Genomic DNA, 20023 nt, shown 5'->3' with positions numbered 1-20023 from the left:
GCTGGCATTCCCCAGCTAAAACTATTGAACTGGAAAGGGGACACTAGGAGTCTAAAAGACCCCTAATGTCACCATAAAGAGAACCTGTTGTCTCCAAATTGTTGCAGTGCCATTCATTTCAGTGGCATCCTGCCCGTAGTGTGATTGCCTGCACTGAAATGTGCGGTGCAATTGCAAAAAATGTGCATGCAGTTTTATTCTGATGTAAACTTTGTTTGTAACACTGCATTTGTGTATTTTATTTTAAATAAAATGTTTTTTTTTTAAATCCGATTTTAATCGAAAAAATTATCGGTCAACTAATCGATTTATGAAAATAATTGTTAGTTGCAGCCCTCCCTCAAGATTAATCAGCAGCTCATTCTGTCCCTTTTAGCTCAGCCTACAGCTTATTAACAGATGGCTGGTTTTTATTCACTGATATTTTGTGCAGGTTTACTGCACTTGGTTTCACTTACAGACACTTTTCCTCAGGGGATTAAAGGTCTGCTTCAATCTAGTTCATGCTCTTGAAGTATCCACTGGGCACAGTGGGAGGTATTCTTATTGTATTGCTATTGGAGAACCATGCACACAGCACAAAGGTGATCTAATGATTTGTACTCCTATTCCAAAAGCACATATGGAAAGGCAGCAGGAGAGGTTATCTGTTGACATAACTTCCCTATGGCAATCAGCTCATGTTTAAAGCTCCAGGAATTAGAAAAAAAATCTACCCTTGCCATGGGGCTCACCAAACTGCAAGGGTTAAATTCCTAAGTCTTGGGATGGAGGAATAGAGTATAACACTTACCTTATTCTTCACTCTGGCAGGCTTCAACAAGCCTGCCAGAGTAAGACCCCGTTCACATATAGCGACATACCTTTTGCGGTGGCCGGGATAGCGCGACTTTCGGGGCGACGTTCCAGCGACGATCCAGCGACGGTAGCGCGACCTTCTCCGTCGGGCTCCATAGAAACAAAGCAAAATCGCGCAAAATCCGCCGAAAAAAGGGTCCGGTAGAAGCGACTTGCGACCGCGACGAGCGACATGGAGTTAAGACAGCTCCATTGAATAGCATTGGCCGGCGACTTCTCGCGATATCGCGAGGTAAAAATGCGCGATACCGTGGCGGAAATCGCGCGACAATTCGCTATATGTGAACGGGGCCTAAGTGTGTCACCACCGGCCGGAGTTTCTTAGAGAGGAGGCTTCAGGGGACTGTTGCACAAATGGAGGGAGCCTGCCAGAGGGAGGAATAGGGTATTACACCTTATTCCTCTACCCCTAGACTTAATAACTATTTTGTTTTTATAGAATTCTTGGAGTTGGTCCCACAGTGGATATTTTAAGGACCTGAATGAGCAGAAGTCAAAGAGAGGAGATGATAATTCTTTCATTTAGGGAGCTTGTTACCCTGTTTTGATAACAATAAAGTTAAATGAATAAAAATTAAAGTAGTGTTAAAAAAAAAAAAGGGCTGTGCGGGGTCCATGGGGGGCTGTGCAGGCACCTTGCTGGGCTGTGCGGGCTCTTAACAGGCTTCCTGGTTTTTCTCGTGGGTGGCAGCGTGGAGGAGATCTTTGGCCGGTGCTGTAAACAAGCGCTGCGCTTCACAGGAAGGATCCGGCGGCTCCTGTTTACAGTGCCGGCTTAGGTTTAAAAATTTTAAGTGGCGGTATTGGCGCTTAGGTTTTTTTTTAAATGAATTGACGCACATGACGCTTGAATAGCTTCAGCCAGGGAATGACAGCTGTCAGTGGAGTGGCAAGATTCCGCAGATGACAGCTGAATGTGAATAAAACAGGTAGTGGGCTGGTGCAATAGCCAGCCTGCTATTGACCATTTCAAATTGTAATAGCCAATAGCAGGCTGGCAATTGCACTTGCCCACTGCTTGCTGTGCCCTCCTCCCAGCATGGAGGAGAGAGCTAGGGGATCCAACTAATCAACAATGAGAATAGTTGACAACTATTCTCATAATTATCAATCGATTAGTTGGTTGCAGCCCTAGAACAAAAGTAGCCACCCTCCAGAAGGAAGGACAGTGTCGGCACCAATTCAGAGATAATTTTGAGGATCTACAGCCGAGTGATACACATTTAATAATAATTGGGGTACTTGGATGCATTTGCAAGATTTATCTCCTGAGTTTAGTGCCACTTTAAGTAGCAATTAGAAACCCTCTTGGGTTTTTGGTTTAGTTCAAATCAAGTTGTTGTCAGTGGCAGACAGAGTTTTTTTTCTATGTCGCTTTTGCAATATCGAATAAAAGAACTGGATGGTTACAAAAGTCATTCTCTCGTGTATTAATTATATTTAAAAAAGCAGTCCAGAGTCATGACAGATAGGTCCATCACCCTTGACTTCCGGACTGAGCAGCAGTATCTGTAGTACAGAGCCCAGTGCCTCGCTGATGCTGTATGCAGAACCATCTGCTGCACTGCTTAACCCTTTTGGCACTACGCTGAGGCCACCTAAAGCTTTGAAGAGCCTATTTAACAGAGTAAGTATTGCATATGACAGTGAGCTGCTTTGTGGAAGATTCTAGATGCTTAATCCTGCTCAATTATAGATGGGAAAGAAAGCACAAGATATCTTCACTTTAGATTGTGGAGTCCTGATGCCACCTGCCTGCCAGGGGTGTGTTGTTTACCAAGATAAAATAAAACAAATGTTAAAGGCAGTGGGGTTTTGTTTCTCCAGTGGGTCTTTTATATCTGCAATAGGTATTTAAGATTGTGTCTATGTGGGTAACTGTGAGCTAACACAATCATTTATGTGTATTACGTGTGTGTTTGAGCACTGGCTTGTACTGTAATGGTAGCATCTGGTTAGCTTTTTTTTTTTTTTTACTTTTTTCTGGCATCGATCCTTCTGCCGTTGTCCCTTGTGTATTACTCATGCTTCTTGGCATCAGTCTCAACATTGATTTTTTACAGGTTTTTTAATGTCCCATCCGCGTTAGCCCCTTACACCTTTTTAGTATAGTAAAAACAGAAAAAACAATTATAGCAGTGTTTGATTAGCATGGACAGGGTCATAATCCCGGAACTGTTCCAAGTCATTCCATGAGCTCATAAACAAACTACAGGCGAGTACGATCCTCCCTTTCTGACTGCTGTAAAAGTAAACAAGGTGCAATGTAACAAAACCACAAGTACCCATAACTCTCATATTGTGTTCAATTCGGGGAGATTCCAAATTTTATATCCATTGACATACGATTTGCCTGAGGCTGAATGTAAATACAAGTATGTTTATGGACATTTCAAATTCATACATTTGAAAGAATCTTAAAGGAAATCTGTTATGAGAGAAATATTGATGCTGCCATTGCTGGTATCTGCTTATGAAAAATTCTTCTTACTTGGCTGTTTCCCTCCCTGGCTGAACCTCTGGTCTAATACTTTTCTCCTGACCGCGGTATGCATTTAAAGGGTTTCTAAACACTCCGGGTTTTTTTGCATAGATCTACTGCTAACAAGCAGTAGATCTATGCAAAAAAAAAAAAAAAAAACCCGCTTTAACTGCGGTTTAAACTTACCCCTGTCTTCGCCGCGCTCCCGCCCGAAAATCCGAAACTGTTTGAGCGGCCGCAAAGCATCTTGGGGCGGGCGCATGCGCAGTTCGGATTTTCGGCCAGGAGACGAGGAGAGACGCAAGGCTAATCTATGGACGCATGCAGACATCGTGGGACAGGAAGTGCCAGCAAGGACAGAGGAGTCCGCGCTGGATCGGACACCCGCCGCAGCGCTGGAGAGAAGGCTGAAAAGAACAGGAAAGAAGAGGAAAATTGGATTAAGAGACATCATTTAAGGTAAGTGCTGACATTAACATTGGGGAGAGAAAAAATTTTTTGACGTTAATGTCACTTTAAGGGCTTCTGATGTTACATGAGCTTTAGTGATATCGAAACTCGTTTCAGGTCAGTGATGCATAATGTAATATATCCAGTCCATTATAACAGCCCGGCAACCATTATTCTAAGACTGAGTTCAGCAATTGCAACCACCATTGTTATTCTCATGACATGTTTACAATAATTTAGAGGTTGTTGTCGTTTTTAAAATATATTGAGGGGAATTTATCAAAACTGGAGCATCTGTGCATGGCAACCAATCGGGTTCTATCTTTCACTTTCAAATATTAATTGAAGAGAGAAGCTGATTGGTTGTCATGCACAACTGCTCCAGATTTTGTCTGCTCCAGTTTTAATAAATCCCCCCATTGGTTCTTTTAATAAATCGGCTTCATTTAAAGTGGACCTGAACTCGTACATGGAAGATTTGCTATGTTTTAGGTAACATTTTAGAAATGTTAATCGTGCCTAAGCAGTACCCTGAAAAAATGATTTGCCTTGAATTCCTCCTGAAAAATAGCAGTCCAGTTCCTGGTAGGTGACCTCTCCTCGTTGGAGGATTGGACATGAAATAGGAAAGCCCTGCCTCTACCAAGATGTCCTTCTACATACAGAGGCAATGCAGAGCAACACATGTTAAAGGAGAACTATGGGGTTAAGGCTTTCCCCCATAATTCACCTTAGGGTAACGGGAGGACACAAACTAGCGTCCTCCCGTCACCCTAGGCTCAGTATACCGCGAGCTGTAGCTCGCGGTATACTGAGACACCGCAGCTGAAGCAGATCCCAACAATTTGTGCCGGGATCCGCCCAGCTGCGTGACTGACAGCTGGCTCTGCCAATCTAGAGGCAGAGCCAGCTGTACCCGCCCCCTCCCCAGTCCGTTCCGCCAGTCAGCACTGGTGGATCGGAGTGGGGAGGGGGGAATCCAGCCCCTCACCTGTCACGGCAGAGGGGCGTGACAGGATCGAGAGGTGAACGAACGCCGGTATGTGTTCGCTCACTTCCCGAACTGCCAGGACTGCTGACTGCAATAGCCAGAAGTTGGAATCCGTATTGTGCAGACGGAGAAAAACAATCCAGTGTATGGCTAACGTAAAGAACTCCAGGATTTTTTTTTATAACCTTTGCAGTGGGGCTGCCCCCTCACTGCAAGTGTTAAGGGCTCATTTGTGTCTAGGTGTTAAAAAAAAAAAAGTTATATTCAAGAGACCATCTGAGCTGGCTTGTTCTTAGACCAGTGTCTGGAAGTCTCTCATCTGAGCTGGCTTGTTCTTAGACCAGTGTCTGGAAGTCTCTCATCTGAGCTGGCTTGTTCTTAGACCAGTGTCTGGAAGTCTCTCATCTGAGCTGGCTTGTTCTTAGACCAGTGTCTGGAAGTCTCTGCTGCAGTGGTCTAAGGATCCAGGTGTTCAGAGATGCTCTTCCGCATACCTCGGATGTAACGAGTGGTTTTTTAGACCATTCCCTCTAAATCCGAGAGATGGTTGTGTATGAAAATCCCAGTAGATCAGCAGTGGCTGAAATACTCAAACTAGCCCGTTTGGCACCAACAACCATGCCATGTTCAAAGTCACTTAATTCCCCTTTCTTCCCCATTCTGATGCTCGGTTTGAACTTCAGCAGACCATCTTGACCATGTCTACATGCCTAAGTGTACTGAGTTACTGCCATGTGATTGGCTGATTAGATACTTCTGTTAACGAGCAGTTGAAGGGGTTACCTAATAAAGCGGCCAGTGAGTGTATATAATTACAAATCATGCCGAGAAAAACGGATATTAACACATAATGTAATCTTTATTTATAATAACCTGATCTAAATATATAATATATATAATTAAAAAGGCTATACATTGCGTCCCAGGTGAATAAACAGATTTTATTTAGACAAAAGCTCCAGGGCGGCCTAGTGTTCCCGCATATCACCATATACTGCAAGGCAGCTCAAATAAACCCTCTAACAAAACTTTGTGACGCTGGAGGTTTCCACATATGAGCACTGTTGGGCATCCTTAACCAAACAGCCTGCTCAGCTTACAAGCCCCCATGTGATAGCATATTGGTGGTGATAGGTCCTCTTTAAAGTGACACTAGGCATCCAAAAGACCCCTAGTATCACCTATCCACTCTAATTAAGCTATTGAAGTGCAGATCGCACTTCAATAGCTTATTGCTTGGCTTCAGGAGCCCAGCAATGACAGCTCAGGGACCGGATATGATGCAATACGCGTCGCTCCCGATCCCTTAGAGGGGAGGAGAACGGTGAATGGTCGTTTGCCGCTCTCCTCCCCAGCTTCCCATTGGCACTAGAGATGCCGGTCCCGGGCCCACAGGAGGGGCGGCAGAGCCCGAGAAACACGGCAGGGGGGAGGCAAGCACTTTACCGGCCCGGAGAAGTGATCTGGCAGCAGCTGAGCCGCCAGAATTGCTTCTGTTGTAAAGCCGACAGCGAATGCTGCCAATGTGTATGTCACTGGTCATGAAGGGGTTAAAAGAATTCATGTATTTTAAAATAGTTATTTTTAATGAGGCAGCGCTGGTTAATTTTCTGTGTGGGTATTATGAGTCTTTGAAATGTCAAGAAGTGTTGACCATGGCATATACAAAAAGATCGAGTGAAACCAAAACTTTGTTGATGTTTCCTAGTATTATACTTATTTATTGCCAATAAAAATACAAAGAGTAAAATGATCAGCTGGTTTTTAATCATAATGTAATGCCCCGGTCGACTCACGAGTCACAAACCCTCCATGACGTCTCAAGAAATGCAGCTCAGGAAACAATATAATGCAGTTGATTTTGTTATGAAATGTGAGGTTGTAACCTGTGATCTTCCCCTCCACATTATACTCATCCAATGTGACAGGACAGCTCCTTTTTCCCTTCAGCTGTTATGTTGATAATCAGGAATACATTTGCAGCCTTTTAGTATTTGTATGGCTGGTGAAAGACTGTTAAAGAGGATGAGTTTAGTCAGTGGCTGGGTAGGGCAAGAGTGCTATAAGGACTAGGGTCTAGTGGAAACCTTGGCAATGTATGATAAAGAAGCATGTTGTAACCCTTTGTTTCTAGTTGGTATTAATAGCATACATGCTGTTTATCCCACATTCAAGATATACATGACTTTTTGCTGTTTCTTGCTGTCATGTGATTGTTGGAGAGCCATCACATCCTGTGCTTTCAGCTATTTGCTGAGTAGATAATCTCTTGACCCCAGGGATGGTAACTTTCCCATTCTCTGCAATTCAGCAGGTCCATAAACTAGCATATCTTCTTTTTACTGGCCTTTCTATGTGTCAGTGTTTAGAATTAATGGTAACCTGAAGTAACAGTGTTGCTGTACTTTTATGGCCTCCTAAATGGATATTTCTAAATGACTGAGTAGTGTTGCTTTTTTAAAATATAAATATTTATAATTTAAGTATATGTGCTATATATATGAGCACTTTCTTCTAGTTTATAGAAGAAATATGTTTCTATGACAAAAATGTATGACTGTGCAAAATGTATGTCATTCTTATACAGGTTTCTTATAGCACTAATAGATTGCACAGCACTTTAGAAAATAATGGGACACAGTACAGTTGCATTGTAAGCTCTCACAAGCAGGACCTTCCTAACCATCTTGTTTTGAATTGTATTGTAACTATTTTGTCGTCTTTTTTATTGGCACTATATAAATCCTGCATATTAATGATGATAATGCACTTCAAGACAAGAGAGTCAGGAAGGGCCTACTTGTGAGAGCTTACAATCTAAAAAGGAAGGGGCAAGTGATACAAAAGGTAGTAGCCTTGTGTTAATGAGTTGATGGAAAAAGGAAAAGTTCAGCTGTTAGGTAGAGGCGGGATAGGCTTTCCTGAAGAGATGAGTTTTCAGGGATAGCCTTAAAGGAGGACTATGGGGTCAGTGTTTTTCCCCATAGTTCTCCTTAGGGTAACGGGAGGACACAAACTAGCGTCCTCCAGTTACCCTAAGCTCAGTATACCGCGAGCTACAGCTCGCGGTATACTGAGATGCCGGAGCGGATCATTTGAAAAAACAAAAAGACATAAATCATGTTTATTAGTATCTTTCAGACGTTTTGCAAGGGTTCACCCAATAGAGACACCTGCCCCGGAGTCAATGGTCTAAACTTTGGGAGATTTTCTGTAACTTCTGGTTGAGTCTCTCAGGCAAGAAGTGAAGAGAAATGTCCCCAATGGTACACAGGCAGCAAGGAAATAACCTGGCAGGGGTTTACACTCTAAATGCTAAAACTAAACTAACAGCCTGATTGGATTGAGTGACCTAATCTGAGTAGGCCTGGAGTCCTCGGCCATCATTCATAGACCTTTTGAGTTTTACATACTAATATAGTCGTATGGATATTGAGGAGTGGTCTTCTTCAAAGGGATAAAAATAAACTGTCTTTCGCATTTCATCCCTAGTGATGTAAGGGGTTTTCTGGGCCCTTTTATACTGTGCCAGTTGTATCATTTTCTTGTTTGATCCTGTTATCAGGGAAACAAAAAAACAACAGAAAGAACATATAAATACTTAACTGTCCAGAGGGTGGTGTTACGGTATAAATCTTCCTTCTCTTGAAGAACTTCAAGAGCCACTGCTCTCTGAAGGTGGCCATACACCTTACAACCATTGTACAACTTTTTTTGTCCAGATCTCTCACCCTCGTTCAATTTTCTTACAACTAGCCCATCATGCACAGACCAATGTAGTTTGCAATTAACGCTCGTCAGCACCACCACCTGGCTGATTTTCATCGATCAAAAGGACAGATTTACGTTTGAGCATGTGCAGTTTTTATCTTGAGATTTTTGTTGTACAACCACGCCACTGACCTGTCAATTTTCGTCCAGTTAGACAAAAATTTTCTAGGCTGCTTGAAAGTCAAAAATCTGCCAGTTGTACAGTAACTGAGGTTGTGCACTTCCCATCAACTGGCAGATTATCTGACAAACGCATTCTCAGACAAAAATCTCCAGATAATTGTATGGGCACCTTGACACTTCCATTTGGGTCAGATGTCTGGTTTGCTCCAAGGCACTGTGGTTTCTCGAGCTGGGCACTAGAGAAGGCAGTAGCAGAATAGCTGCAATTGGGAGGCACCACAGCGCCCAGCAACAGACTAGGCATCTGACATACTTGAAAGTGTTGGATAGCAGCAGCACCCCAAGATCTTCAAGAGAATGCGGATTTACCACAACGCCCACTTAGTACACACAGGGTGTTTTAACGCACCTAACAACTAAACCTTAAACAAACAGTCTATGTATTACTGTATATGCAGCCTGATTGCATTGGGTTTGAGGGCAGGTTCACACCATTTTCCGGACCAGATATGGTCCGGAAAATGGTGTGAACCTGCCCACAGTTCCAGTGCATTCTAGACCAGACAAAATGAGACATGCAGTATTTTTCTGGTGTGGTCTGGAACGTACTGCGCTGGTGTGAACAGAGGCCAGGAATAGCATAGGGATACATTAGTATTGACGCTGCATTGCGATTTCCAAGGTGCCACCCAATGAACTGTAGATACTGAGATAACCTCATTGTATGTAATGTGCAGATTTAGAATTTTGACTGGAAGTGAACCCAGATCCCTCATTTGTCACTATGACCTTCTCACTGCCTGATGACATCTCCTTCAGCCCCACCTGCCATGTCCTCCCTGAGTGTTCAACAACATGACTAGTGAAGGATATAAATGCTGTCTGCATTACCCAGTCGGACCTGCAGGCGCCTGTCCGCTTGTATCGACTGCTGTGAAGGATTTCTACACTCACACTCTCATATGACTGCTCTGAGGTCAGGGTGACATATGGCGTATATGAAGGTCTTTGCATTAGAGAGATTAATTCTGTATGACGTACAAGATGGCAACACCAGAAAGGGAGAAGCCAGCTTTTCACAGGACAGACGAGGAGCTAATTTGGAACTTGTTATTGTTGGATTGCTTTAAAGCTGGATTCCAGAGATCCCATAAAATTGTGTATGTGCTTTGCTGTACCTGCTGAGGGATTTTTCTTTTTAATCTCTTGGCTAGTATTATGATCCATGCACCTCTCTTGGACAAGCTAGGTTCACCACCTCTCTTTTCTCTAAACTATAACTTGGGCTTGGTCAGGAACCCACTCCTAGCCAGCTGATTGGACCATGAAAGAACAGCCGCAGAAATCTGATCCTGTTAGCATGCCACAGATTTAAACAAATAGCACTGTCCATTGCAATTCACCATTCTAAGAGTTAAGAGTACCGAAATCCCCTGGACTAATGTAAGCGCTGCTCTGCTGCGGAGTACAAGGAGATAACTAGTTTGCATTAGATGATAACCACACTTATTGTAGTATTTAAACTCTCAAACTTTTTTTCAATAATGAATCTAGATCAAACCAGTAAATAAGGATGCACCGATACCGTTTTTTCGGTATCGAGTACCAATATTTTGCTTTCGGCACTCGCCGATACCGAGTACCAATATACCAATACTGGTGCTTCCGCTGGCATGGAGCCTGCTTCCTGGGCAATCGGGAAGACGGGCGGCGGGTAATGACATGCTACCCGGCTTTCTGATTGCCCGGGAAGCCAGCTCCATGTTGTTTGGAGGGCTCGATTTGTGATTGGACGGGAAACCAGCTTCCCAGCCAATCGGCATGGAGCCGGCTTCCAGGTCAGTCAGAAAGCCGGGCGGCAAGTAATGACCCGTCTCCCGGCTTCCTGATTGGCCGGGAAGCTTCCCAGCCAATCAGAAAGCCAGGAGAGGCGAGTAATGAGCTGTTCGGCCGTCTCGATGCTGATTGGCTGGGAAGCCAGCTTCTCGGTCAATCAGCATGGAGCCGGCTTCCGGGCCAATCGGGGAGGCGGGTCATTACTCGTCCCCCGGCTTCCTGATTGCCCGGGAAGCTGACTCCATGTTCCCCTGCGGCACTGCCAGTCAGAGGAAATCTTCCTCTGACCGGAAGTTCCGGTATTGGAGCATTTGGGCGAGTACGGTTACTCGCCCAAATACTCAGTATCGGTATTGATACTAGTATCGGTATTGGTGCATCCCTACAAATAAACAATACCCTTAAAGTGATATTTGTCTTTTTATTTTTAGAAAAAGGGGACCATTTTTACTCCTATGGCGTTTGTTTTAATTTTAAAATAATCAGTTCCTCGTTCTCTAGTGGGTCCGTAGAACGCTCTCCCCCCCCCGTCCCTTGCACAGGTGCCGCCATCAGCTAAGCGGCTGCTATGCAGGCACCCGTGCATGCTCGTTCCCGGCCATGCCCGAAGGTGGCTGTATGCGTCCATAGACGCACACAGCCCTGCGGCAGGCCCACACCCCTCCTCTCCACCCAACAGATTGATTAGGGGCAGAAAGAGCCTATGGCTCCCCTGCCCTCAATCACTTCCCCCGCAAGCAGGAAGTTCGGGAAGGCGGAGTGCACTATTTTACGTATACTAAAGAGGGTATTGAAGAACGCATCCCAACACATATGGCGTGAATGGACCATTGTTGAAATAAGACCTAACACTCGTTTAAAAAATAAATAAAAGCATGCAGCAAGGCTAGTTTTCACTGAGGGCAAGAATTGCAGCGTGCAGCTCTTTGTGTTACAATGTACTGGTTACCTTGAATTGGTATCATCCGCAGCAACATTTGATGTTTGTGTAAAGAAATTTCTATTTCGGTGTATAATGATTAGTTTTCCATGTTTAAGGACTCCTGCACACCACATGCATTGGTGAACACAGTCCCAATGCATGGATAAGGCAAATAGCCCTGTTTTCTATTTGGTCAGTTCTCACCAACACACTTTGTTGGTGTGGGATGAGGCAGATAGCATTGTATTGCAGCACAGTGCTTTGTGACAGTGTAGTGCATGTTGGCTAAATAAAAATGTATGTCCTTTTAAAAAAAGCAAAAACGTAATCTGGGTATGTATACTGTACTTCGAATTTTGGCTAGTTGTTGATGAAAGAAGGAGCATGTTGGAAAACTGTCAGCCAAACGGAGCCAGCAGCCATTGAGCTGCCAACTCTGTTCAGGAAAGAGAGGGCACAATGGTGGTGTATTCCTCTGATGGGGTCTTGAGGTCTCGCCGCTTGGGTGAGAGGGCGTCACTGGGGTTGGGGGTGCTGTCGCAATCCTAGTGCGGAATCCCAGTTGGAAACCGATGTGGGAAGGAAACAAGGAACAGTTGTTTAGCATTACTGCATATGCGTATAACTAGATGTTAATTCTTTACTCACCGTTAGGTTTGGTGTGTAGCGTTATCAGCGTTGAAATGAATCCAGTGGCGGGTCAGAGGCGTGGTGGCAAAGTGCATTCTGTTCTTGGAGGTTGCAGTAGGCATTGGTTCCTATGTGGGTGAATCTTGGGTAGATGCTGTGTGGATTCACCCACATAGGAACCAATCCCTACTACAACCTCCAGGAACAGAAAGTACTTCGCCACCACGCCTCCGAACCGCACTGGATTCATTTTGACGCTGATAGCGCGCTACACATCAAACATCATGGTGAATAAATAATTTGCATCTAGTTATACGCATATGCAGTAATTCTAAACAACTGTTCCTTGTTGCCTTCCCACATCGGTTTCCAACTAGGATTCCGCACTAGGATTGCGACAGCACACCAACCCCTGATATTTCCCTTTTTAAAATAGAAAAAGAGATTGAGAACACAAAGTCCTCTATCTCTTTTTTTTTTTTTTAGTACATTATAGTATAATGTACTATTGCTGCATTCCTCTATAGCTGCTGGTATTCTGCATTGCGCCGATATATAATAATGTACTATATTGCACACCACACTTTTTTTTTTACTTCCACCGTGCCAAGCTTGCTCCTGTGATGGACTACAATCGCAATAGAAACTAGTAGTCCATCACTGGAGCCTTTTTTTTTAAATCCGATTAACCGATTAATCGAACTTAATAATCGGCCAACTAATCGATTATGAAAATAATCGTTAGCTGCAGCCCTACATTGGTAACATGAGAACAAAGTATGTTTACTATACCTACAACTATGAATGAACAGGAGGTGATGTAGATCACTCCCATTCTTTCATAATTGAGGATATAGTACACATACCAGGTCCTCAATTATCTACAAACACTCAGCGATCACTGATCTCCTGAGTTTTTGTACTGCTCTCCTCTCTGACACGCTGTCACAGGAGGCTGAGCCAGCGGTACAGGGAGGGAGAGCTCAGCCTCCTGTGACAGCGCGGGCTGTCTCCGCCCACACACCGCTCTGCCGGACTGTGATAGGAGACGGAGCGGTGTGGGAGGAGAGACTCCAGCCGCTCACATCGCTCTCCTCCCGCAGCACTCGGCTGGCTGTCACTTTCTCTCCTCCCCCGCTGGGACACAGAGCAGCTCCCAGCTGTGGAGGAGACAATAGAATGAATGCACCCGCTGTATTGGCAGAAAAATGGCGCTTTCGCAATTTAGCCAAAAGTGCCATTTTAGGCCGATATGTTTCGGCGGCCGATATATCGGTGCATCCCTACTCATTAGTGTTGATGGTGAAAACTGTTCTATTTTTCTCATTCAGCCCATGTGTTGTACAAAAAAAATAGAACTGTGTATGCCTGGATTAATTCAACAGTGTACAGAAAGAATGCAGAGCATATGAAGAATGCACCACAACGCACATCATTGGCGCATATCAAAGCTTATGTGCAGATGCTTGCTTATAAAGCCCTTAAGAAGGCCTATGACTTCTGCATATTAAACTGAGTAACCCCACTCGCCACCCTTATGTGTCAATGTAGCCCCTAAAGAAAAAAAATCCAAAATAGCTTCCAGGTATAAAGTATACATTTAAACTCTCTCCACCTGTGCAGTACTTACTGTCAGGACAACCTATTGACAGTCCCAAGTTTTATTTATGTATATTGTTTATTTGCATAATATTTGGGGAGAAGGCGCTGGGGAGGTGGCAGGTGCTGTCAGTGTAGCAGGCACATTTGGGTACCTGCTGTAGAGCTCGACGGTCTATTTACACCTCACACCCCATTTACACCTCCGCATTGTGATAATGCATAGTAACGCACGTTTCATGCACTAGCGTGTCATTCATTTTAATTAACAGAATTCCATTACAAAAAAAAGAGGATTGTGTATGATTTTCAGCACCACATCGGGGTGCATTGGCAGCCCATTCTGTGTTACTGCATGCATTACTGCAACGTGTGGCAATACAGGTTACATGCATTGGTGCGCCTTTCAGAACACCAGAGTGTGAACAGGCCCTTATACTATATGTTAGTTTCCTTAATGTGCAGAAATGACAGGTTCCCTTTTTAAAAGGATTATTGTGGATCAGCCATATTAAGAATCGGCCTGATGCAATTGCATCAATTTATTGAAATCTTTAGGACTTGTTTTTCTACCTTTTTTTTTTTGCACATTAGGATTTATGTTATTGTATTGTTATTGATTTCTGTATTTCTGCCAATAAACAGAAATACAAGTCTGTAAAAGAATATACATTTTTTTTTGGGACTATAGCCTGAAATAGAATTGTAAATAAAGGGGCAGCATGTGGGCAAGTGAGCCTAGAGATGATTATGAGATAATTATGAGATTAGAAAGATGTCTCTGACTCGCATTTTACACCTTCTAGTTGTAAATAATGGTTTGTTGCTTAGCTGTATCCCATGGATTTGCCTAGTCTTCTGGGTGACGGGATTAATGACAATAGCCTTTATTGTGTTTGATCTGAATCTAGGTTTGCTAGTAGAGTCTGAAGCAAGGTGGAGTCTCTGATCTGGGAGGGGAAGGCTGTCATGGAGCAGGCACTGGGGTTGGATACAGAAGAAGAGAACATTTTAATTGCTCTCCCTGCATCAGCAGCATTCTGGGACTTGCTTGTGCTCCGAGCATCTCTGGTCACATGAGTGTGAATTTTCTCTTCTCTTCATTAGTCAGCCATTTTGGTCAACACCCTGCTTACTGCGCACAACCAATCCTACAAGATCACAAGTGCCTGGGCTGTGCAGACCTGCTGCCCTCTTTTGAAACCCTTGGATTTCAATAACTGCTGCTATTTACTGGCCGTTCGGGTCCTAGTGAATGATTGCATTACATTATTCACTGATTGTCTTATTACCTAGAACAAAGGAGAGACTTCGAATCTGGAGTTTTGTGCTTTAGCTAGCAGCTTTAACGCATGACAATTGTCAGCAGATCAGCAGGGGGGCGGAAGAGGCAGACACAGGAATCCAAAGCAAGCCAAGGAGGAAGAGCATCTTTCCTGTATTGTAGAACTGAGAACATTTTGTATAGACTTTTATTTCTTTGCATGCTGACTGTGCAGCTGTATCTGTAAGCTCACTGCCTTCTTCAAGCAGGAGTGTCTCTGGACCCTCGAATAAGCCTTTTGCTGCTCTTCTTGTTGTTTTTGTTATTTTTGTGTGGTTGTCGCACCACCTGAGCCACCATGACGGCTCTCACCCCTCAAGGCGACATGCCGACCCCCACTACGGACAAGATAACCCAGGCTGCAATGGAGACCATATACCTTTGCAAATTCCGCGTCTCCATGGATGGCGAATGGCTGTGCTTGCGTGAACTTGATGACATTTCACTGACGCCAGACCCTGAACCTAATCCTGAAGGTATGGGCCAAATTGATACCATGACAACATCCCACAATTCCCTGCTGTCTCATTCTTATTATTATGAGCAAACCTGGTGTTAGAATATTTGGTTGCATGTTTTGTTTTGTGGTAACACTCGGCGTTATTAAAATTTGATTTTCAATTGCGTTTTAAAATGCAATCGTTTAGTTACAGTGATGTGTATGTATATGCAGTTACGAGTATGTATTTGCAGTTACGATACAAAATCCGATTGCGATTTATTTTCTTTTTGAAGTGATTTTACGACACAAGTCACCTCTTCCTAGATTATTGAAGGTCGTTTGTGCATTGGCCTGTGCTGCTGTTTACATAGTCGTCATTGTATTTATGAGTGTAACACAGTGGCCATCAGTTCTGCTTTGTACACCAGAATATTACTCATTCTGCCTCGTCAACAACCACATACACTGACCCTTGAGATACTGAAACATGTTTCTACTTTACCGTTGGCTCATTAACCTTCAAATTACCTCTGTCATGGTTGTTGCAGTAAAATACGCCATACCTTGGAATTGGCCTGTCTAAGCTACTTGCTGGGCCTGCAGGATGGAGTTGAATTGGATTGCTGCTCGGGTGCAGTGGCTGCAGCAGTGAATTGGTTAAGTGGTAATGCCTCCTCCCTTGTCGTAGAGCTCATGTCATTCTGCCTAAATAGTTTGGAGACAAAAGACCCAGAGAGCATATTGAAAGCTGCTGTCAGCCTGTAAATCCCTAGTTTAATATTCGCCTACTTCCTCGTGATCTCTGCCCTTCTGTTATTTACTTCGACTCTTCCTTATTTTTGTGGTTTTTTTTATAATGCAATGGCAGAGGAAGTATAAATGGTCATAGCTATGTCCCTAATTTAGTGATCAGAATACTAGATAAAGAGTTAGATGAAAAAATGGTGCTCGGAGTTATCGGCAATAATACACCCAGGGAGGAGTTGCAGGGGAGTGAGGGCTGCATATAGGGGAAGTCTACATAGTCATAGTGCTGGGCCTAGGCCAGATATTAGACCCACCCCCTGTGAATGCATGTGAGCCAATGCAATAAGGCAAGCGTCAACATGCAGTAGTCCAGATAAGCAGATAGGGGGGGAATTTATCAAGGGAGTTGCTCCACTTTTCTTTAAGTGACAAATTTTCCACGTTATTTGCGCCTTATTTATTAATGCAGCCGTGATAATAAATGTAATTTACATTAGACATGCTGGTGGGAATTTATCATAGCAATTGCGAGTGTTTTGAACTTGCACCAGATTTATGATGCTAGTGTAATGTTGTTGATAATTGAGTTCCAATTCTTCGATTCACAGCACTTTGCAATAGAGCCTTGATCACTGCAGTTTGTACACGGTCATCACTCTAGTGGACCAAGTCAGACCAGCAGGTTTGTAGCATCTAGAAATCTATTTTCACATGTCTGTGTAGCTACAGATTGCTAGTGTGACATAATTGTTAGCAGCTCCATTGGATAACATGCACAGTCACTGAAGAAGGTAACTCTGTAGCCAGCTGTAAACACTGCTAAATGGCAATTAATGATTTGCCTGAGGAAGTGCTGGAATCGCCATGACATAGTCCTTCTAGGGGTCGCAGTTTATTCATCAGCCAATAAAAGCCCTTGAAAGAGGTTTTGTAGGTGCCATGGATTGCTCCTGTAAAATCATTTTTAATATAGCTCTTACAAATGCTTTTTTAATATGGCTGAAGGATCTACGCTTTCCTTATTTCTGCGTAGCAAAGCTGTAGAGCCTCACATGACCAAACATCACCATATTGTAATGTTGCACACACTCTCTTTCTATTAAAGGTTTTCTGCTATTGGTTCAATCCAAGCCCCCTACTTAAGACCCTCCGTGTATTATTACTGAAGTGCCCCTCCTCTCCTGCATTGCCTTCATGTTTACAATGACTGGATTTTGAGATGTAATGACTGCTAGCAGCCATTACTGTCTTTCTTGTGACTGTCAGTTAAAGCGGCAGCCACAACCTATTAGCCAGGTCATGCCTGTAATACATTAAAAAGAAGAAGAGCAGATTTCTATAATTAGGTTGCATACATTTTCCAGACATTTATTACCAAAAGTCCTCTCTTCTTGTAGTTAGTATTTCAGTGAGGTTACTTCCTTTGCACTTTGCATGGTGACTGGAAAAACAAAGCCCAGGCTGATGGGGTTCTGAAGGCTGAAACGAAGCTTTTCTGATTCTGAAAATGTGTGATGCATTCAGCAGGTGGGGTTTTCTGGGTAAATGTCTGATATTCTAAAATGGCATTGACATGAAAATCCTTTCTCCTTTTTTTGGAGAGGTTAATTTGTGTACATTTCAAATTACATTGTGTACATTGAGAATTAAAAAAACAAGGTTTTGCTGCAATACTTACCACCTCTCCAGTGTAGTTCTCCACATGCAAACCACTTCCAGTTCTGGTTGATGCTCACCTTTTTGAGTCAGTTGACCCCCAACCTCATCCAACCCACTTCCTGTGAGTCTAGGCTGTCAGTGGCACGCCCCCTGGGAGCACAGCATCACACAATCTAGGCTGTCATTGCATGTGCGCCGGTGTTCTATCAAAGTTTGTGACTAGGTTGGAATGTGTGACCAGTCACATGGCCACACATTTTAATGTAATCCCGCCCAGTTTTTCGGCGGTGGAATGTGTGACCGCCAATAGGTCACGCATTCCAACGCTTTGTCAGCTGTTCCAGGGCACATCGGCATCGGAGATGGTATTTGCAGGAGAACAGATCTGCCCTGGAACAGCTGATCGGCCCTGAAATGTCACTTTTGTCCGACTTTGTGGAATGTGAGATTGCAGTCACAGAGTCGGATAGAAGTGACATTTCAGGACTGATCGGTTCTCATGCACATGTGATTTGTGATGCCGATCTGCCCTGGAACAGCTGACAAAGTGTTGAAATGCTTGACCTATTGCCGGTCACACATTCCACCGCCGAAAAACTTGGCGGGATTACATTAAAATGTGTGACCACGTGACCGGTCACCCATTCTAACGTAGTCACAAACTTTGATAGAACACCGGTTAGTGCAGAAGGAAGGACCACTCACTGGCGAGGAAGAAAATGAAGGACCCATGTCATTACCAGACCAGCCTGAATACTGTAGTAAAGAAGGTGAGTATAGGGTTTAAAGAAAAAAAGTAAAGGTGGGGGTAGTAGCTAAGGTTCTTATTTAACCTTATTGTTACCACAGTGCAACTTTATTTAATCCAAATGTAAAATGCCCCTTGCTGTGAGAACACTAATTAACCTTACTGCAGAGAACTTGGAATGTGCTATGTTGTATGTTCTTAGTTCTCCAATCCAAAGTCAAACAGAAAAATGAACTGGCTCATACTGCTGCTGATAGGCTTTAAATGCCCCCGAATAAGTTTATATCCGATTTTGTTTAAAAAAAACCTCTCCTTGCAGTGGGGCTACTCCCACATTACATGGGTTAACTGTTCCTTTTTGTCTAGGTTGAGTCTTTAAAGCAGTTTGTTACCCGATTCCCGCTGGCTCCAAGGCTGGTATCCACAGGTGCTTCCACCCTTCGGTGGTCGGAGACTTGCTATAGTCATCATGTACAGTTCGGGGCTAATAACCCGGCATTGTACTTGAGGATGCTGAGGGACATTGCACAGCCATATCAGAGGGAAGAGATGTAAGCACAGACTGCTTGGATAGCGGGGATCAGGTAACTAAAACTGTCTTGTCTAGTTACTAACTTGCCTTGTGTAGCTAGAATAGATATTCACTCCACATTACCAATAACGCATAGATACCTGACTCGCTGAAGAGATGCACTGAGCACTGCAGATTGTCAATTTTTTTTTTCTTTAGCTTTTTCCTAACCACGAAATTATGATGAAAATCATAAGCTTCCTGGAAGCAGTTGCTTCTTGTATATTTACTTGTGCTTTAACCGTGAGAGCTGTGTAAATACACTGTCTGCAGGTTACCACCTATATTACAATCTATGATTTTCTTAAGATTGGCTAACAACTAGGTGAGACCCTGTGAATCTCTGAAAATGTTATCTGTAAAAAATAAGTCAAGGCAACTGGACTTGCTGTATTTTTCTTGAAGACGTTTCACTGGTCATCCAACCAGCTTTCTCAATTCAGAATTGAATTGTTTAGGCAGGCTGCCTACCTAAGCCTGCCTAAACAATTCAATTCTGAATTGAGAAAGCTGGTTGGATGACCAGTGAAACGTCTTCAAGAAAAATACAGCAAGTCCAGTTGCCTTAACTTATTTTTTACAGATAACATTTTCAGAGATTCACAGGGTGAATGGCTCTGCAAATTTTTATAAATAGACCCCAATGTGTATAACGAGCCATGCTTATTTTACAAATACATTTAGTTAATTAGGCAGAAAAGTGAAAGTACAAATTGTAAACCTGACCACAGGTCTTGCAGTTTTGTTCTCTGGGGCTGAGTATTTTAATATTTTCTTGTAAAAAAAAAAAAGTTTAAAACAAAAAATGCAGGTTTTAGCATGTGTGTGAACAATTGAAAAAGGACCCCTCTTTCTGTTTTTTATATTCTT

At 43.4% G+C, this 20023-nt stretch overlaps 1 protein-coding gene across 2 annotated transcripts in view; it reads left to right on the top strand.

Annotated features, from left to right (window-relative positions):
- Positions 1-20023, top strand: part of RUFY3 (RUN and FYVE domain containing 3) — a 64004-nt gene that overhangs the window by 10926 nt on the left and 33055 nt on the right. Inside the window, exon 1 of one of the 2 annotated variants that reach the window (XM_018553585.1) lies at positions 15203-15462. The exons of the other annotated variant lie outside the window; for it this stretch is intronic. Coding sequence (XP_018409087.1) covers positions 15285-15462 — 178 coding nt within the window. The 5' untranslated portion in view covers positions 15203-15284. Of the gene's footprint in view, positions 1-15202; positions 15463-20023 lie in introns of those variants that run through there. 2 annotated transcript variants of the gene reach the window in all.

Source organism: Nanorana parkeri, unplaced genomic scaffold (genome assembly GCF_000935625.1).
Source record: "Nanorana parkeri isolate BGI_ZX_2015 unplaced genomic scaffold, ASM93562v1 scaffold124, whole genome shotgun sequence".
Taxonomy (NCBI): domain Eukaryota; kingdom Metazoa; phylum Chordata; class Amphibia; order Anura; family Dicroglossidae; genus Nanorana; species Nanorana parkeri.
The sequence above is the reverse complement of the archived record's forward strand: the minus strand, read 5'-3'. Positions and strand labels throughout refer to the sequence as shown.